This window comes from Martes martes (genome assembly GCF_963455335.1).
Source record: "Martes martes genome assembly, chromosome: 6".
In the NCBI taxonomy this organism is placed as follows: Eukaryota; Metazoa; Chordata; class Mammalia; order Carnivora; family Mustelidae; genus Martes; species Martes martes.
Window position 1 is genome coordinate 145671587 of NC_137893.1, and position 15710 is coordinate 145687296.

At 47.1% G+C, this 15710-nt stretch overlaps 5 protein-coding genes across 5 annotated transcripts; 2 read left to right on the forward strand and 3 right to left on the reverse strand.

Annotated features, from left to right (window-relative positions):
• Positions 1–1361: 1361 nt before the first annotated feature.
• H3C1 (H3 clustered histone 1) lies at positions 1362–1772 on the forward strand (the record flags this gene model as incomplete). The annotated part of the gene is made up of 1 exon (XM_080806695.1): positions 1362–1772. The coding sequence occupies one exon, from the start codon at positions 1362–1364 to the stop codon at positions 1770–1772; it is 411 nt and encodes a 136-aa protein (XP_080662821.1).
• Positions 1773–2572: 800 nt separating this feature from the next.
• Positions 2573–2884, forward strand: H4C1 (H4 clustered histone 1; the record flags this gene model as incomplete). Its single annotated transcript, XM_080806517.1, has 1 exon — positions 2573–2884. The coding sequence occupies one exon, from the start codon at positions 2573–2575 to the stop codon at positions 2882–2884; it is 312 nt and encodes a 103-aa protein (XP_080662643.1).
• A 5729-nt stretch (positions 2885–8613) lies between these two features.
• H4C2 (H4 clustered histone 2) lies at positions 8614–8925 on the reverse strand (the record flags this gene model as incomplete). The annotated part of the gene is made up of 1 exon (XM_080807147.1): positions 8614–8925. The coding sequence occupies one exon, from the start codon at positions 8923–8925 to the stop codon at positions 8614–8616; it is 312 nt and encodes a 103-aa protein (XP_080663273.1).
• A 4411-nt stretch (positions 8926–13336) lies between these two features.
• LOC308344586 (histone H3.1) lies at positions 13337–13747 on the reverse strand (the record flags this gene model as incomplete). Its single annotated transcript, XM_080806269.1, has 1 exon — positions 13337–13747. The coding sequence occupies one exon, from the start codon at positions 13745–13747 to the stop codon at positions 13337–13339; it is 411 nt and encodes a 136-aa protein (XP_080662395.1).
• A 990-nt stretch (positions 13748–14737) lies between these two features.
• LOC308344668 (histone H2A type 1-D) lies at positions 14738–15130 on the reverse strand (the record flags this gene model as incomplete). The annotated part of the gene is made up of 1 exon (XM_080806402.1): positions 14738–15130. The coding sequence occupies one exon, from the start codon at positions 15128–15130 to the stop codon at positions 14738–14740; it is 393 nt and encodes a 130-aa protein (XP_080662528.1).
• Between the last annotated feature and the right edge of the window lie 580 nt (positions 15131–15710).

Here is a 15710-nt window from a genome sequence, read left to right on the forward strand (position 1 = left end):
TGTGACGCCTCCTTCCCGCGCCGCGCTCCTGAAGTTCTCAAACAAGTCCGCGCGGCCTAAGTAACCCGAGCTTCCCGGTTTCTTCCGAATATCCGATGGCCCGATTACCAGCTGGCGGCCGACACTGGGATGTTCCCAACAGCATCTTCACAACCACTCCCAGCTACTTCCCGTTTTCCCGAGTCTGTGTTTTCCAACGCAACCTGCAATTTCTACCAATTTGTAAATAGAACAATCGGAACTGGGCGTTTGAAGGACACTCCATTACAACAGGTGTACGGCCTTCCTCCAAGACAAGCTTTCATAAGTGAACATCTGGAAATCAAACTCTTCTTAGTGTAATAAACGAGGACTCTAATTAAACGCAGCTTTTTAAAAGGAAACACTGGGTTCGGGGATTTCGTACGGTTGCAGCCTCCTGCGTATCCATTGGATTAAATAGGCTTCAAATAAAATACGAACATTCCACCCAGACGAAGGTTGCTAGATTTCTTACTGGCTGTTCAATATAAAATACCAATGAAAAGGTAGAATCTGGCCTACCTACTCTTAGTACAAAACGGTCACATTTGGAGTTTTTAAGCTCGAAAAATTTTAAGAACTATAAGGTTAGGTCTTGGCAATGAGAAATTGGCCCTTCTTGTGTCTTGGAATCCTGTTGATTGGGCTGAGTACACGCCAGCTCCGCAAAGCTCAGAGAGGTTGGTGCTGGAGAATCTAGTCACTGGTATTTTACATCTGGCAAAATGTACTCTAGGCGTGAGAAAATATAAGATCCAGAAAGCTCCAAGTTTAGAAGTCAGCATTAATATTTAACAGAGGTGCCCGATTACTCGGAATATTTCTGTAAACGCCAGTGTAATTTTACTGTGGTTGAGGTAGGATTCAAAGGAGTTCCTTCATGTAAGCATTATAAAGGGATCTCATTTTTGAAAAAGGTTTCAGAAACTTGTAATATGATAGGGGGTTGTTGGGGTTATTGCATAGGGAGAGTAAAGAGTACATTATCGGGGGCAATATTTCTCAAATTTCTCCCCCCAAAACTACAGAAACATAGAGTTTTGAACTACAGTACCAACGAAGTAAATGTTTAGTTTTTTGAAAAGGTAACGTTCAAAGCACTGTATTCAGACTACGAAAATCAGATGTGGAAGAAAGGAACAAAACCCTGAAGAGATGGGATAACGTGGTAGCCAATGAAATTGCGCCATTGCTGGAAAGCTAAAAGATAGACCAATCAGCCTGTAACCTTATACGTCAGCATTTTCCTCATCCAATCACTACACTTTGCGTACTATAAATGCTGGCAGGCATTGTGGCGGAGGGTATTTGTGACGGCTTGTTGGGCTTCTGTAGTTATCATGGCTCGCACGAAGCAGACGGCGCGCAAGTCGACGGGCGGCAAGGCCCCGCGCAAGCAGCTGGCCACCAAGGCGGCCCGCAAGAGCGCGCCGGCCACGGGCGGCGTGAAGAAGCCGCACCGCTACCGGCCCGGCACGGTGGCCCTGCGCGAGATCCGGCGCTACCAGAAGTCCACCGAGCTGCTGATCCGCAAGCTGCCGTTCCAGCGGCTGGTGCGCGAGATCGCGCAGGACTTCAAGACCGACCTGCGCTTCCAGAGCTCGGCCGTCATGGCGCTGCAGGAGGCGTGCGAGGCCTACCTCGTGGGGCTCTTCGAGGACACCAACCTCTGCGCCATCCACGCCAAGCGCGTCACCATCATGCCCAAGGACATCCAGCTGGCGCGCCGCATCCGCGGCGAGAGGGCGTAAGACGCTCCTGGGTTGTGTGTTTTTTTTTAAACTTCACCCAAAGGCTCTTTTCAGAGCCACCCACGTTTTCAAGTAAAGTGGCTGTAAAATAACTAATTACCGGTGAAACAGTTAAATGTGAGTAGTTATGCACTTGAAAAAGAAAGGATATCGGTTGGCAACGCTAGAGTGGGCTACATACAGACCCTTATTGTGTAAACATGCCCTGTGTATGCGAACAAAGAACCCTTTACAAGATTAGAAGATACTGTTCACCAAGGTCCTAAGGAAGCGTCAGCGTCTCAAGAGGGACACGAAGCAGCCGGCAGTTCGAAGAGCATTAAATGGGGCCTCCTGAGCGTTTCTAAAACGAACAGGAATAGAGGAGTTTCATCATATGTATTAAAAGTAAAACACCTGAAAGATAAATGGTTTATTACTAAGCTACTCAATTTATATTTCTTTGACCTTGATATTTTTGCCATTACTGAAGTTACTGCAAAACAAGCATTTTTATATAAGTATTCTATTTAGACTATTTTTGGAATCATACATGAGTTTACCATAAACCCTGTTCGTTAGAACAAGGTAGTCCAGTTAAGGGAGTAAAGACCAATGGTCAAGCTGCGTTCTGCACCCGCCCTCCCGGAGTCTCTGGGGCTTGGAGGCGGGGACAAGGGAGGGGACTGCTGGCGTCACATTTCCCGCCTGCGCTCTTCTCTACATCTGCAGGGGGTGGGGTTGGGAGAGGGGACGTCGTTATATAAGGACCAGCTCTCGCTTGTTTTGTCATTTGCTGTGGGTTTGCTTTTCTGAAAGCCATGTCTGGTCGCGGCAAGGGCGGGAAGGGCCTGGGCAAGGGGGGCGCCAAGCGCCACCGCAAGGTGCTGCGCGACAACATCCAGGGCATCACCAAGCCCGCCATCCGGCGGCTGGCCCGGCGCGGCGGCGTCAAGCGCATCTCCGGCCTCATCTACGAGGAGACCCGCGGGGTGCTCAAGGTGTTCCTGGAGAACGTGATCCGCGACGCCGTCACCTACACGGAGCACGCCAAGCGCAAGACGGTCACGGCCATGGACGTGGTCTACGCGCTCAAGCGCCAGGGCCGCACCCTCTACGGCTTCGGCGGATAAACTCGGATTCCACCACCTGGAAATTGCATTTCGCCACCAAAGGCCCTTTTCAGGGCCACCCAAACGTTCAGAAAAAGAGCTGACCTGATCACTGGCTTAAATTATTAACAGTTGAGATTTAATGACCGAATCCTGTAGGATTGCAGGGTTTTTAAAAGTAAAACTCCGTGCAATATCCGATTACACCAAAGGAACTCCCTTAGCTGAGCCGTACTTAATTCGCTCCTCCGTCCTCAACATTGACTGCATTACGGGTAAGGGAGGGATGATACTCCCAACTCAAAAGTGGGGGAAACCCAAATAGAGCAAGGAACTTGCAAGGATTTCTAGGAACAAAGAGGAGCACTGTCCAATCAGCAAGTCCCACCCGTGTTTGTCAACCAATCAGAACTGATGATCTCATGTGCCTCCTCCCCACTCCCGCCCTCAACTCTCGGGCGAGCCAGACTGGGGGATGGGAAGGTTGGCCAGAAACCCCAAAGCCCTGGGTAAGGAATTTGTGAGATTTATCATTTTGTGCATTATGAAGTAGACTCAGACCTGCAAGTGTCCTTCAATCGGGTCTCTAGAACAGTAGAGGTTTCACCACTAACAAACTCCAAAAAAAATAGTCTTTAGAAATGGGCAGGGAAGAAACCAGATTCAGGCTGCCGGAAAACCCGGGGCACTGGATTCAGGGTAAAGTTAACATCTGGTTCATGGGGGGAAAGTGCCTCTTTCACTGTCAGCAGAGCCCGGCTGAGTTCGCCATACTTTTCCTCCCTTCACGGAGAAATGGAAATTAGGGTGGCTAATCTGGGGTGAATTTTATGGTGCATAAACTATACTTCAATAAAACTGAGCGAGTGCAACAGGGCCTGCGAGCTGATTGCAAGCTCAGTATGTCAGCTTCAGCCCGTGTCTTTCCTAGCTTTTGGGGGCCCCTTTTCCACCTGATAACTGTCCTCCAAGATTTCTTGGGGAATGATAAAAGTACCTAGTCTGGCTTAATCTGAATTGACAATGAGAATTCAGAGCCGCATCCTGGATGGCCAGAGGAGCAAAATGGGCCTGGTTGGGAGAGCGGTCATTTTATGTTCTCCCTAACTGGTGTTCCTTCAAGAGATATTTATTGACCTCATGTAATGTGCCAGATACTCTTATAGGCAGTGGGGTACCTCTGTAAGCAAATCAAACAGAATTCCCTGTTGAGGATCCAGAGTATATGTAGAGAAGTGTGTGGATACAGATTTTCTATGTGGCAGGGGAGCGGTACTTGCTACAATAGACAGGACTAGCTTCTGTGATGGCAAGCCTGGAATCTTTATTAATAGCCTTGTAGATAGTACCATGCCCGTTTTAGTCATGCTTACTGCTCTGGGGGAAAGCCTCTGAGCCTTCTTCAGCCTTAGCACTCATGAAGGCCTTTTCAGAACAAAGATAATGCTGCCTGATCTGCCACTCCGCATCATTCCTCAGATCTAGAGGAAAAACTGCCATACTGATTGATTCAGGCAGAGGTAAATCAAGGAACAGTACATAGAGAATCAATTGTGGCAACACTCTGGTGGGCCTAGGGTCTTACGTAGAAAATTCATGCACGCATTCATTGAGCTGATGGGGTTCAGGACATGCGATCCCCTAATAAGCCACCTTGGCATATTGAATATGTTAAACTCAAAGAGTTTAAGCTTCAGAAGCAGGAAATTCACCCTGACATTCCCTCTGCCCCACATCAACCCCCACTTCTTTCTTTTTCCAAGAAACCGGAAGATAAATCTTTTATCTGAAAGGTACCCTCCTGTACCAGGGGGAAGAAAAACATCCTTATCACCAGAGATGAGGAACTCAGAGCTGAGAAGTCTCTATGAACAAACCTTGGTACTTCTTTACCATTTAATACTTCTAGTCTAAAGCACTTTGTCTCTTCACTTCTTCAGAAAGGTATTCTTTGTCTAATAGATAAAAAAGCTTCCTGCTCTGTTCATTTCCTTGAACCTCATATCTTTGTGGGGCTCCTGTACATATGCACATAATTAAATTTGGTTTTCTCCTGTTACTCTATCTTTTTATTACAGGGAGGCCTCAGTTAAGAACTTACAAGGGTAGAAGGAAAAATACTTTTCCTCTCCCCACACAACAAGCTTTCAGAGACTACCTATTAGCTGTCAGCCCTGTTCTAGGTGCTAGGGACACGTCAGGGACAAAATAAAGTCCCTGCTCTCAAAGAAGTATATTCTAGTTGTGGGAGACAGAACAATTAAACATATACTGATACACGTGGGGATGCATATACTGCATGAATGAGCAGAAAGGGGTATTACTTTACATAGGGTGGTCTGGAAAGTTCTCTTTCATAAGAGGGTGTTTGAGCAGAGACCTGAATGAAATGAAGTCTGCAGCCATCCAGGGACAGGTAGCAGAATATGCCACACAAAAGCTGACTCGGACCTAAGATCAAAGTCACTTGAAAAACAACAGGTGCGAGAAGGCACGCGGCCCTCTCCTTTTTCTTCCTGAAAGCAGGAGAGAAATTCCCCATATGGAAGATGTCATCCTTATGACGAGGAAAGTAACATTTTTCTCACCTTCGGTGAGGGGTGGAGGCCAGGAGAAATCTGTACAAACAAACCTTGTAAACTAACCCTTATTTTCCTAGTTACTTTCCCACAATTCACTATCCTAGCCCCAGCCTCCTTGCCTTGTTGTGTTTTCAGTTTACTACGCTTTGTCCAGCTCAGTATAGAAGTGTTCAACTCTAACTGCTTCTTTGGGTCTTCATTTCCTTAGGAGTGCACCTTTGTCATGGAAAGCATATTGGCGTACAATAATGTCTTTCTCTACATATAAATAAATATATATGTGTTTATATAAATGTAAACGAATTGCATGCTCTTCTACTGTTAATTTGTTTTATGTCATTTTAATTCTTAGGGCAGAAGTAAAATCCTCCCCATGTACCAGAATAAGATACTTCTAGGAAGACAGAGAAATACATACAAGGGCTCCAAGACTGGAACATGCTCGGTCTGTTCTGTGAACAGCAAAAAGGTCAGTGAAGACAAAGAAATGTGATACCAAGTGAGATCAGAGGGTGGCCAGGGCCCAGAGCATGTAAAGCCATCTAGGTAGGGTGACAAACTCATCCTGTTTGCCTGGGACTTTCTCCAAGTTTTAGCATTGAACGTCCCAGCAACCCCTCAAACTCAGGCAAACTGGAATTATTGGCTACCCTCCTTACAGGCTGGGATGAAGAGGGAAAATCACTGGAATGTTCTGAGGTGTAGAACAACTTTTGAAATGATCACTCTTGTTGCTGGGTTGAGAAAAAAACTAGCTATCAAAAGTGGAAATGGAAAGACTAGTTAGGACTCTTTATGGTCATCGGGACAATAGGTGATTGTGGCTTGTCCTGGAGTAGCAGCATAGGATGTAGTGAAAGGTGCTTTCATTGATTTGTAACAGAGATGACTGGGTTGGATGAAAGTTGTAAGAGAAAGAGCTCCAACAGGACTGCAAGATTTCTGAGCTGAGCCCCTACAAGAATGGAGTTCCATTTATTGAGGTGGGGAACATGGGAGAAAGAACAGATTTGATGTTTATGTGTTAAGATATCTAGTTTGGACAAGTCAAGTTTGAGATGTCCATTAGACACTCAAGTAGATATATCAAATATGCAACTGGATATGTGGCAAGTTTCATTATGAAGCTTGAAGTGGGTGGAAGGAAACTGATCAAAGTTTAGAGGTGATTAAAGCCTAAAACAGCCACTGTTTCTAAAAACAGCCATTGGGATTGAGAAACATACAGAGGCTGACAGAATCATAGGCATTGTCACTACAACCTGACCTGACACTTAGGGCTAGGTCATGGAGTTTTCCTGTTGAGCATAACACATTACAGAGAACACAGAACATGTCAAGAGTGAGACCAAGATCAGAGAAGGGGCCCAAGAAGTGAGCCATAGGTACTTGAGCACGTACTGGAATAGATTTTCCCTTTTCTGTAGTAGGGCTGTATAGTGTTTCATTTGTTATGGGCTGTTTGTATCCCTCACATATTCACATGTTGACATTTTAATCCCCCATAGGATGGTATTAGGAGTTCTGGCCCTTCAGTAGTGATTAGGCCCCGAGAATGGAGCACTCATGAATGCGATTGGTGCCCTTCATAAATAAGAGACTTCAGAAAGCTCTCTGGCCCTTCCTTTTGCCATATGAGGACACAGCAAGACAAGTGTACAAACCAGGAACTGGGGTCTCACCAGACACCAAATCTTGTCCGAAACTGCCAGTGCCTTAATCTTGGACTCCCAGCCTTGAGAAATCAGTTTGTTGTTTAAGCCCGTCTATGGCATTTTCCTTATAGCAGCCTGAACTAAGACACGGTTTCTGGTGACAATTTACATTTCCAGTCATTTACTATTACAATGTATTGCAATAAATGGTGTCTGAATTCTTACTGGTGGAATACAGACTCATTTATAGGCTGTTGATTCCCAAATTTTCCTCTAAACCAGAACTCTCACTTGAACTCGAGAAACTGTTTCAACTGCCTATTCGGTATTTTGTGTCGGAGACACATTAGAGTAACTTGCTTTAAGCAGTCGTCAATATATTTCTCAAGAATTAAATCAAAGATGCTATTCACGTGCCTGATTTATCAATGACGGCATACTAGAAAACACCTTATTTTTAAAGTTTAGGGTTTTGAATGAAGCTTTCAAGAACGCTTAAAAAGTGTTTTGAGGGGCACCTGGGTGGCTCAGTCGGTGAAGCGTTTGCTTGCGGCTCACGTGAACCCTAAAACCTTACCATGTTCAGGAGGCGGAAGAGGAGCTGGGCGGAGGGGCGAAGGCGGAAGGTGCAAGACAGTCGCCTGAGAGCCAGTGACCTCAAGGGACGGAGCTCCTCCCTCAAGCCCTCAAGGTGGGGCCCTGCCGGAGACCCTAGGCGGTCCGAGACCCAGAGACCTGAATCCGAACAGACCCCCTTCGTCCACTAAATGGCACTTTCCAGACCCCGCCTAGGCAGGGGCGGAGGGAGGGTCCGGGGCTCGAGAATGGCGAGGCCCCTAGAAACCTGCGACCCCCGGCGGCGGCCTCACAGGTTCCAGGTCCGGGACACCGGCGGCGGCCCGCGGGGACCTGACGCCAGGGGACGCTCCGCTCTCCTCACACCGCCCAGGGAGGCGACACGCTAGGAGCGAACGTCCGGCGTCTCTCCGGTCGCGCATTTTAACCCACCTGGCTTCCTGTGGAGCGGGGGCGGCCTCTCGCAAAGAGATAATTACCGAACCCTCCCAGGCGAGCGAGCGGGCAGCCGCTGAAGCCCTGCCGCCACCCGAATCCCTCCGGACAGACGGCACGGGTCGCCGTTTCACTCCTTGCAAGGGCAACAGGCGGCAGGCCTGCGGGAAGAGCGGAGGTCGGGCCCCGCCATCTCTCCAGGGAAGCCCGGGGCCCGCGTCGCCTCCCCATTGGCCTCCCTCAGGCAACCCCTGGCCCTGATTGGTAGGGACCCCGCGCCGCGAGCCGTACGGCCAGCTCATTGGTCGAGGTAGCATCCGGCGGCCAGTGCACCGCCCAGGCTCGTTTACACCAGAACCTAAGACCCCAAGCGCCGTGGAGACACAGTAAACGCAAAAAAAATAGGAGCACAAAACGCGTACAGCCCTTCTGGAAGTAAAGTGGGCGGCCCTGAAAAGGGCCTTTAGAGAGCTTTGGAGAATAAACGTAACCGGCGAAGAGTTTATCCGCCGAAGCCGTAGAGGGTGCGGCCCTGGCGCTTGAGCGCGTAGACCACGTCCATGGCCGTGACCGTCTTGCGCTTGGCGTGCTCCGTGTAGGTGACGGCGTCGCGGATCACGTTCTCCAGGAACACCTTGAGCACCCCGCGGGTCTCCTCGTAGATGAGGCCGGAGATGCGCTTGACGCCGCCGCGCCGGGCCAGCCGCCGGATGGCGGGCTTGGTGATGCCCTGGATGTTGTCGCGCAGCACCTTGCGGTGGCGCTTGGCGCCCCCCTTGCCCAGGCCCTTCCCGCCCTTGCCGCGACCAGACATGTCTCTCCGAACGCTTTGTGCGAGTTCCACACAGCGATGGCCCTTTTCGGCCCTCAGCGCTATTTATAAGCAGAAGTCGGACCTCGTTGAAGACAGACAGCGCTGGCGGCCCCCGAGGCCCCGCCCCCAGCCCGGCTCCCCGGCTCCTCCCACCTCCGGGCGGAGCTCCGAGGCCTGTGCGGGAGGGAGCGAGGTCGCGTGGAAGGTCTGGCTTCTCCTGAGCCGGTTCGGACCGGGGTCTGCAGGAATCTCCCCCGTGAGAACGTTACTAGGGGCTTCTCGTTTACAGCAAAGTACTGTCCTCTCTCGTTCAGAAGGGGAATCATTGTTGGCTGGGAAGGGAACCCTAACATGTCACCCCAAAACAGGAGTGTAGGGGTTCAGGACGTACCGTCTCAAAACAGGCCTCTTTGGTATGGAGGGCAGCAGAAGACGCCCCCCTCCCCCAACCAGATGCGCCTCTTTGGCATAAGGACTACATGCGAGCAGATGATTTTTAAGAAACACCGACACGGGAGAATCTCTAAAATCTCCCTAACGGGACATTTTAACATTTATGAAGGAGATCTCAAGCTCTAAGTGTCTCCCACTCTGTACCAGGAAGAGAAGGATGACTAAACCACCAGACTTTCCCGACCTTGGGAAAGCCCCGGCTTAATTCGGCATCACAACCTTGTTTCCCATCCTTTTCCCGCCAACCCCAGACTGGCTCCCTGTGCACTCCCTTCCCACACCAACATCTGTTCGCGGAAGGTGGTCTTTCCGGGGGTGGCTGGGGCCTCTTCGGGAAGTTCCCCTCAGGTCTTCAGAGCATCTCCCATGTACGCACGAGGGGTCCATGTCATTAAAGTGCTCTTTGTTTTTCTCGTTGATCTTTTTTTACAGGGACTCAACTAAGCATTCAGAAGAGTAGGGGAAGTTATTTTCCCTCTTTTACAGATGTGTGACCTTGTAACTTTGCCTTCGTTTTCTTCATCTGTAAAGGTGGAGTGATGATGATACTACGCATGGAGCTTTTGTGAAGATTTAAATCTATAAATCTATTAAATTAGCTAATGTAAGCAAAGGGCTAGAACAGAGATTGGCGCAAAGAAGTCCTACGTAAACGTGCCTGATTTTTAGCTGGTATTATCACTTAAAGAATCTCGTCCGGAGTTGGGAGATTGCCCTGAGCTTTTTCTCCTAACACAATATAGACAACACAGACACATATATAATAGTGAAGATTTTTTTGTTTTTTTTAAATCACAGCATTCAATGAAGTATAAAGTGTTGATGAATCGCGTTTTTTTATTTTGTCTTCAATTAAAGTATAGCTGACATACAATAACACCCTAGTTTTAGGCATACAGCATAGTGAGCTGATGGTTCTATACATTGGGAAATGCCCATCATGATGTGTTACCATCTGTTACCACACAAAGCCATTATGGTTGTATTCCCTCTGCTGTACATTGCATGCCTGTGACTTATTTATTGTATAACTGCAAGTTTGTACCTCTTAATCACCTTCACCTATTTTGCTTCTTACCCTGCACCCCCACAACTACTCATTTGTTATCTATATCTCTGTTTTGTTTTTTTGATTGCACATATAAGTGAAATCATATGGTATTTGACTTTGTTAGACTTATCTAGAATATACCCTCTAAGCCCATCCATATGAATAAGAAGATTTCATCCTTTTCCATGCTGATATTCCACTGTATATACAGTTAACCCTTGAAAAACGCAGGGGTTGGGGTACTGACCTGTACACAGTTGAAAATCCACATACAAATTTTGACTCCCGCACCCATAAAACTACCAGTACCATACTGTTGATTAGAAGCCTTACTGATGACATAAAGTCTATTAAAACATATTCTGCATATGTACTATATGTTGTATTATTATAAACCAGAGAAAAGAAAATACTATCAAGAAAATCACAAGGAAGAGAAAAACATTTACAGTAGTGTATTATATTTGTTGAAAAAAGAATCTGCAAGTAAGTGGGCTCACCCAGTTCAAACCTACGTTGTTTAAGGGTCAACTCTATATACCACATCATCTTTATCCACTCATCTACTGATCGACAGACTCTGTTTTGTTGTTCATACATAGCATGTTAATTAAGGTTGTCTAAATATATTTCTTTGTGCCCTTTCTAAGCATACACTGACAACGTCTGCTTTCCGACTGCCTTGTGGCAATGTATGGAATGTAGTTCAAATCTCTTAACTGACTTCCCGCTGTTGTGTTAAGTCTCCCTAAAACACTCATTGATTAGTAAGTTACTTCTTCTGGGATGACTGGAAGGGCTACTAAATTTTTTAGTCTGAAAAATGCACCCTGACTTTGGCTTCCTCCTCTTTTCTGAAAGACTGTAACAGACCAAAAGTGGTTCTAGACACCAACAACATTACCTTCGAACTTTAGCCTGTGTGGTAATATCACTCCTTGGTGCCTGGGTGACTGAGGACTTTCCAACAGCCATTTGAAAGATACAATCTGCGTGTTAAACACCCGCTTTTTTCCTTCCAGCACGACCATAGTCACTCTGCTAATCCAAAGTAATAAATGCTTAAAGCACTGATGTTAAAAGACTGGCACTACATTTGGTCCAATATGTTCTGTAAATTTTTTTTACAAATGTGAATTTCTTCCATTCTTTGTTTTTCAAATACCTGCTGAAGTTTTCTTGCCAAGTGAAAAGGAAGTTTAGAAGCTAAAGTTTGCATTTTTATTTCAATTAAAAAAAAAAAAAAATCTGAGGGGCGCCAGAGTGGCTCAGTGGGTTGAGTCTCTGCCTTCAGCTCAGGTCATGATCTCAGGGTCCTGGGATCAAGCCCCACATTAGGCACTCTGCCTGCTTCCCCCTCTCTCTCTGCCTGCCTGCCTACTTGTGATCTCTCTCTCTGTGTCAAATTAAAAAAAAATAATAAAATAAAATCTTTTTAAAAAAATTTTGAGAATAAAAGGGAAAATAATACATAGCTCAGAAAAATTAATAGTATTTATACAATGCTCTGTGTCCAAAAATCAACTCCTATTATCCCAGTAACAGTTCTGAGGTGGGTAGTACTACCCCCATTTTTTCTGACAATGGAGAAATCAATTTGTGAAAAGGATATATTAAAGTAGTAAAGTGGAATTTGAATGCTGGCAATCTATCACCCAAATGCTGCTCTGGGCCACCAGCTTCCAAAGGACTCTTGGAGAAAGAGTAACAAGGTTGGATTCTAAGATGGTGCTAACCTTACTTTCCTAGACACTGGGCAATTACTCTATTGAGGAGCTCAAGTAAATGAAGACACAGCCAAATCCTTGATCCTTGGCCAGGAAATGGGTGGCAGATGGTGGGGAGAAGCACGGTCTGAGCCACTGTCCCCTGGCCATGTAACCCTCTGATAGTAATGGGTACTTTTACTTTTTAAAAGCTATCCTCTCAAGCCCTGTACCTAAAACACCTTTTTTTGTAACAGATACATAAAATAACGGGAAAAATCCAAACAATGCATATAAAACCCAGCACAGCTACAAAACCCCAGATATTTGGACTTCAGCTGGGCCCCAGAGCTAGAGAGTAAAGTCACCCTGGTTTAAGCCAAAGGCATTGGTGCCTGTGACAGTCCCTTTATATGGATAGAAAAGGTGTGTGCCAGATTGTATGGATAAATTTGGAAAAATAGAACGTTAAAAATTCAACAGTGACATACACACATTCACAGAAATGTCCAACCTTATCATCTCTAAAATGCAAATATGTTGTAAAACAAAAGTGCTTTATTAAAGTCCTGGAATGTAAATAAATCCAAGTAAACCACACAATTCAAGTTTAATCTTGTTTTTTGTCTATTGTGACTAAGCATGAGCTCCCATCTCAGACATAGGCCCAGAATTTTAGGTATTAAGAGCTAAGGTGTAGAAAACAAGCAAAGCCTTTGGAATTTGGTGGCTAACTTGAAAAGAACCTACAGCCAAGAATCGTGAAAAGAAATTGTGGCTAGCCCTAGAATAAAGCAACGCAACCAATTACAAGCAGGGCCACAAATAAGAAGTGACATATTAAGCAACAAAGGGACTTGATAAACTATGCTTTACCAACTGATTAACAATTAATGTATATGTAGCTATAATATAGCTGGACTCTTACCTCGGCTGAAAGAAAATTCAGGTTATCTTAAGTTAGTAAGATGTAAAAGATTATGTTAAGACTACACTGGCTAAACGTACTATTTTGCCTGTTCCATTGTTGAACCTGATCATTCCGTTGTTAGAGATGCCCACGACCAGGTTCGCGAGGATTCCGGTTTGGCATAGTCAGGGTCAGTTAGCGCCCAAAGGACCACAGCTACTTTTGTTGAGCTAATTGGGTGGCTCTGAAAAGAGCCTTTGGGTTCAAAGTTGGCGCTCCCCTTCCAGAGACTTAAGCCCTCTCGCCGCGGATGCGGCGCGCCAGCTGGATGTCCTTGGGCATGATGGTGACGCGCTTGGCGTGGATGGCGCAGAGGTTGGTGTCCTCGAAGAGCCCCACGAGGTAGGCCTCGCACGCCTCCTGCAGCGCCATGACGGCCGAGCTCTGGAAGCGCAGGTCGGTCTTGAAGTCCTGCGCGATCTCGCGCACCAGCCGCTGGAACGGCAGCTTGCGGATCAGCAGCTCGGTGGACTTCTGGTAGCGCCGGATCTCGCGCAGGGCCACCGTGCCGGGCCGGTAGCGGTGCGGCTTCTTCACGCCGCCCGTGGCCGGCGCGCTCTTGCGGGCCGCCTTGGTGGCCAGCTGCTTGCGCGGGGCCTTGCCGCCCGTCGACTTGCGCGCCGTCTGCTTCGTGCGAGCCATTCCTAGAGCGGACAGAGAGTGTCTTCCCCAAAGCCGGTAAAGGGCTCACAGCCCTCCGTCTTTTATACAGCCAGACCAACAACCATTGGGCCCCCGAATATTCAAAAGTTCCCGCGCCCTCCCCCGATTGGCCCAGCCCCGGGACGGGTGCCCGGATTAAGAGCGGCTTTCGGGTTGGTGAATGACTCCTAAACCCTGCCCTTCGCGGTAGCTACTCTGACGTCATTTATTTACCCTTTCCATACTTATATGGACACTGTGGACAAAAATCTTGTAACAAGAGCCTCAGATATTTTGAAATGTCAGGTAATCACGCAAAGCAACATAGGAATTTCCAACGGATCTTTTCTTAGAGAAACCGTCAAGATAATTTGCAGGTGCTCAGGGAAATATACAAATGGGCTGCATCTACAATGAAGGTCAAAATTTTCTTGGGTCTGGCACAAATACTGTTGAAAATTAGGAAAGTGGTCTTTATTCACAAACACTAATTATCACAGGCCTGTGAGCTACTCTCAAATGCTTCGGCAAATGTGCAGCGTTTTCATCAGCTTGGATCTAGACGGAGAATGTGGGTATCCTTCAACAAATGTTTTAGTTAGAACCTAGTATCCCAACGCTTTTCACTTTTTTTCCCAAAACGTGAAGCTATTGCCCTTGCGATAAACTTTGAAACTTCATATGCACAATAGGGCCCTTTCCGTTTAACGCACGTATTACCAAACACGGTCAATACCGTTACCCACACTTACACTAAATCCACGTGTGGCTTTTACCTCCAAGCCAATATTACAATTTATGGGGCAGAGGGTAATGCCTTCTGGGGGTTAATCGCGACATTTCACTTTGTGTTAAACGCTCGTCAGAATTCAAAGCAGAACAGCTCTTTTCAATGGAAACAGTGGGTGGCTCTTAAAAGAGCCTTTGGTGGTAGGTTAACTCTTTCTTGATTAGGAAAAAGTCCGCGTTAGAAAAAAGATGGTCAGCATTTTACTTCCCCTTGGCCTTGTGGTGGCTCTCGGTCTTCTTGGGCAGCAGCACGGCCTGGATGTTGGGCAGCACGCCGCCCTGCGCGATAGTGACCTTGCCCAGCAGCTTGTTGAGCTCCTCGTCGTTGCGGATGGCCAGCTGCAGGTGGCGCGGGATGATGCGCGTCTTCTTGTTGTCGCGCGCCGCGTTGCCCGCCAGCTCCAGGATCTCGGCCGTCAGGTACTCGAGCACGGCCGCCAGGTACACCGGCGCGCCGGCCCCGACCCGCTCCGAGTAGTTGCCCTTGCGCAGCAGCCGGTGCACGCGGCCCACCGGGAACTGCAGACCCGCCCGCGACGAGCGCGTCTTGGCCTTGGCGCGCGCCTTGCCGCCCTGCTTACCGCGACCCGACATGACTATTGAAACAAGAAGCAAACGCCTTCAAAAGAAAACGCAAGGATAGAACCAAGGCCCGAGCAAGAGAAGTATTTATACTAACGGGAGGTAGGCTGTTTGCAGGTCTCCTATTGGCTATTTTCAAGTAACCAATGAAAAAGCAGAATCAGCATCCCTCATTTACATACACGCTCCCATCTGGCGGGAGGTTTTTGAATGCTTCAGTGTAATCCGGTATGAAGAACTTTTATTTTAATATTAATAATTGAACAATTTGGTTCTTTCAGTAATACTATTTCAAAATACAATTAGAAGCAGAAGTCATTGTCCTCATTGCTCCGTCTTTTCGCTGTTTGTCCTTGTCCAAGGTTGTGACTAATTGTGGAATGGAATAAACAGAAAAATTTCTAAATAGGTAACATTTAAGAAGTATATCTACGCTAGCAGTTGCTTTAACGCTTTGAACCTCACAACAGAAAAGAAAAAAAGGAACAAAATAATTCTTTGGGACCACCTGAGTGGCGCAGTCGGTTAAGCATAGAACTCTTGGTTTAGACCCTGGTCTTGATTTCAGTGTTGTGGGTTTGAGCCCGGGGGA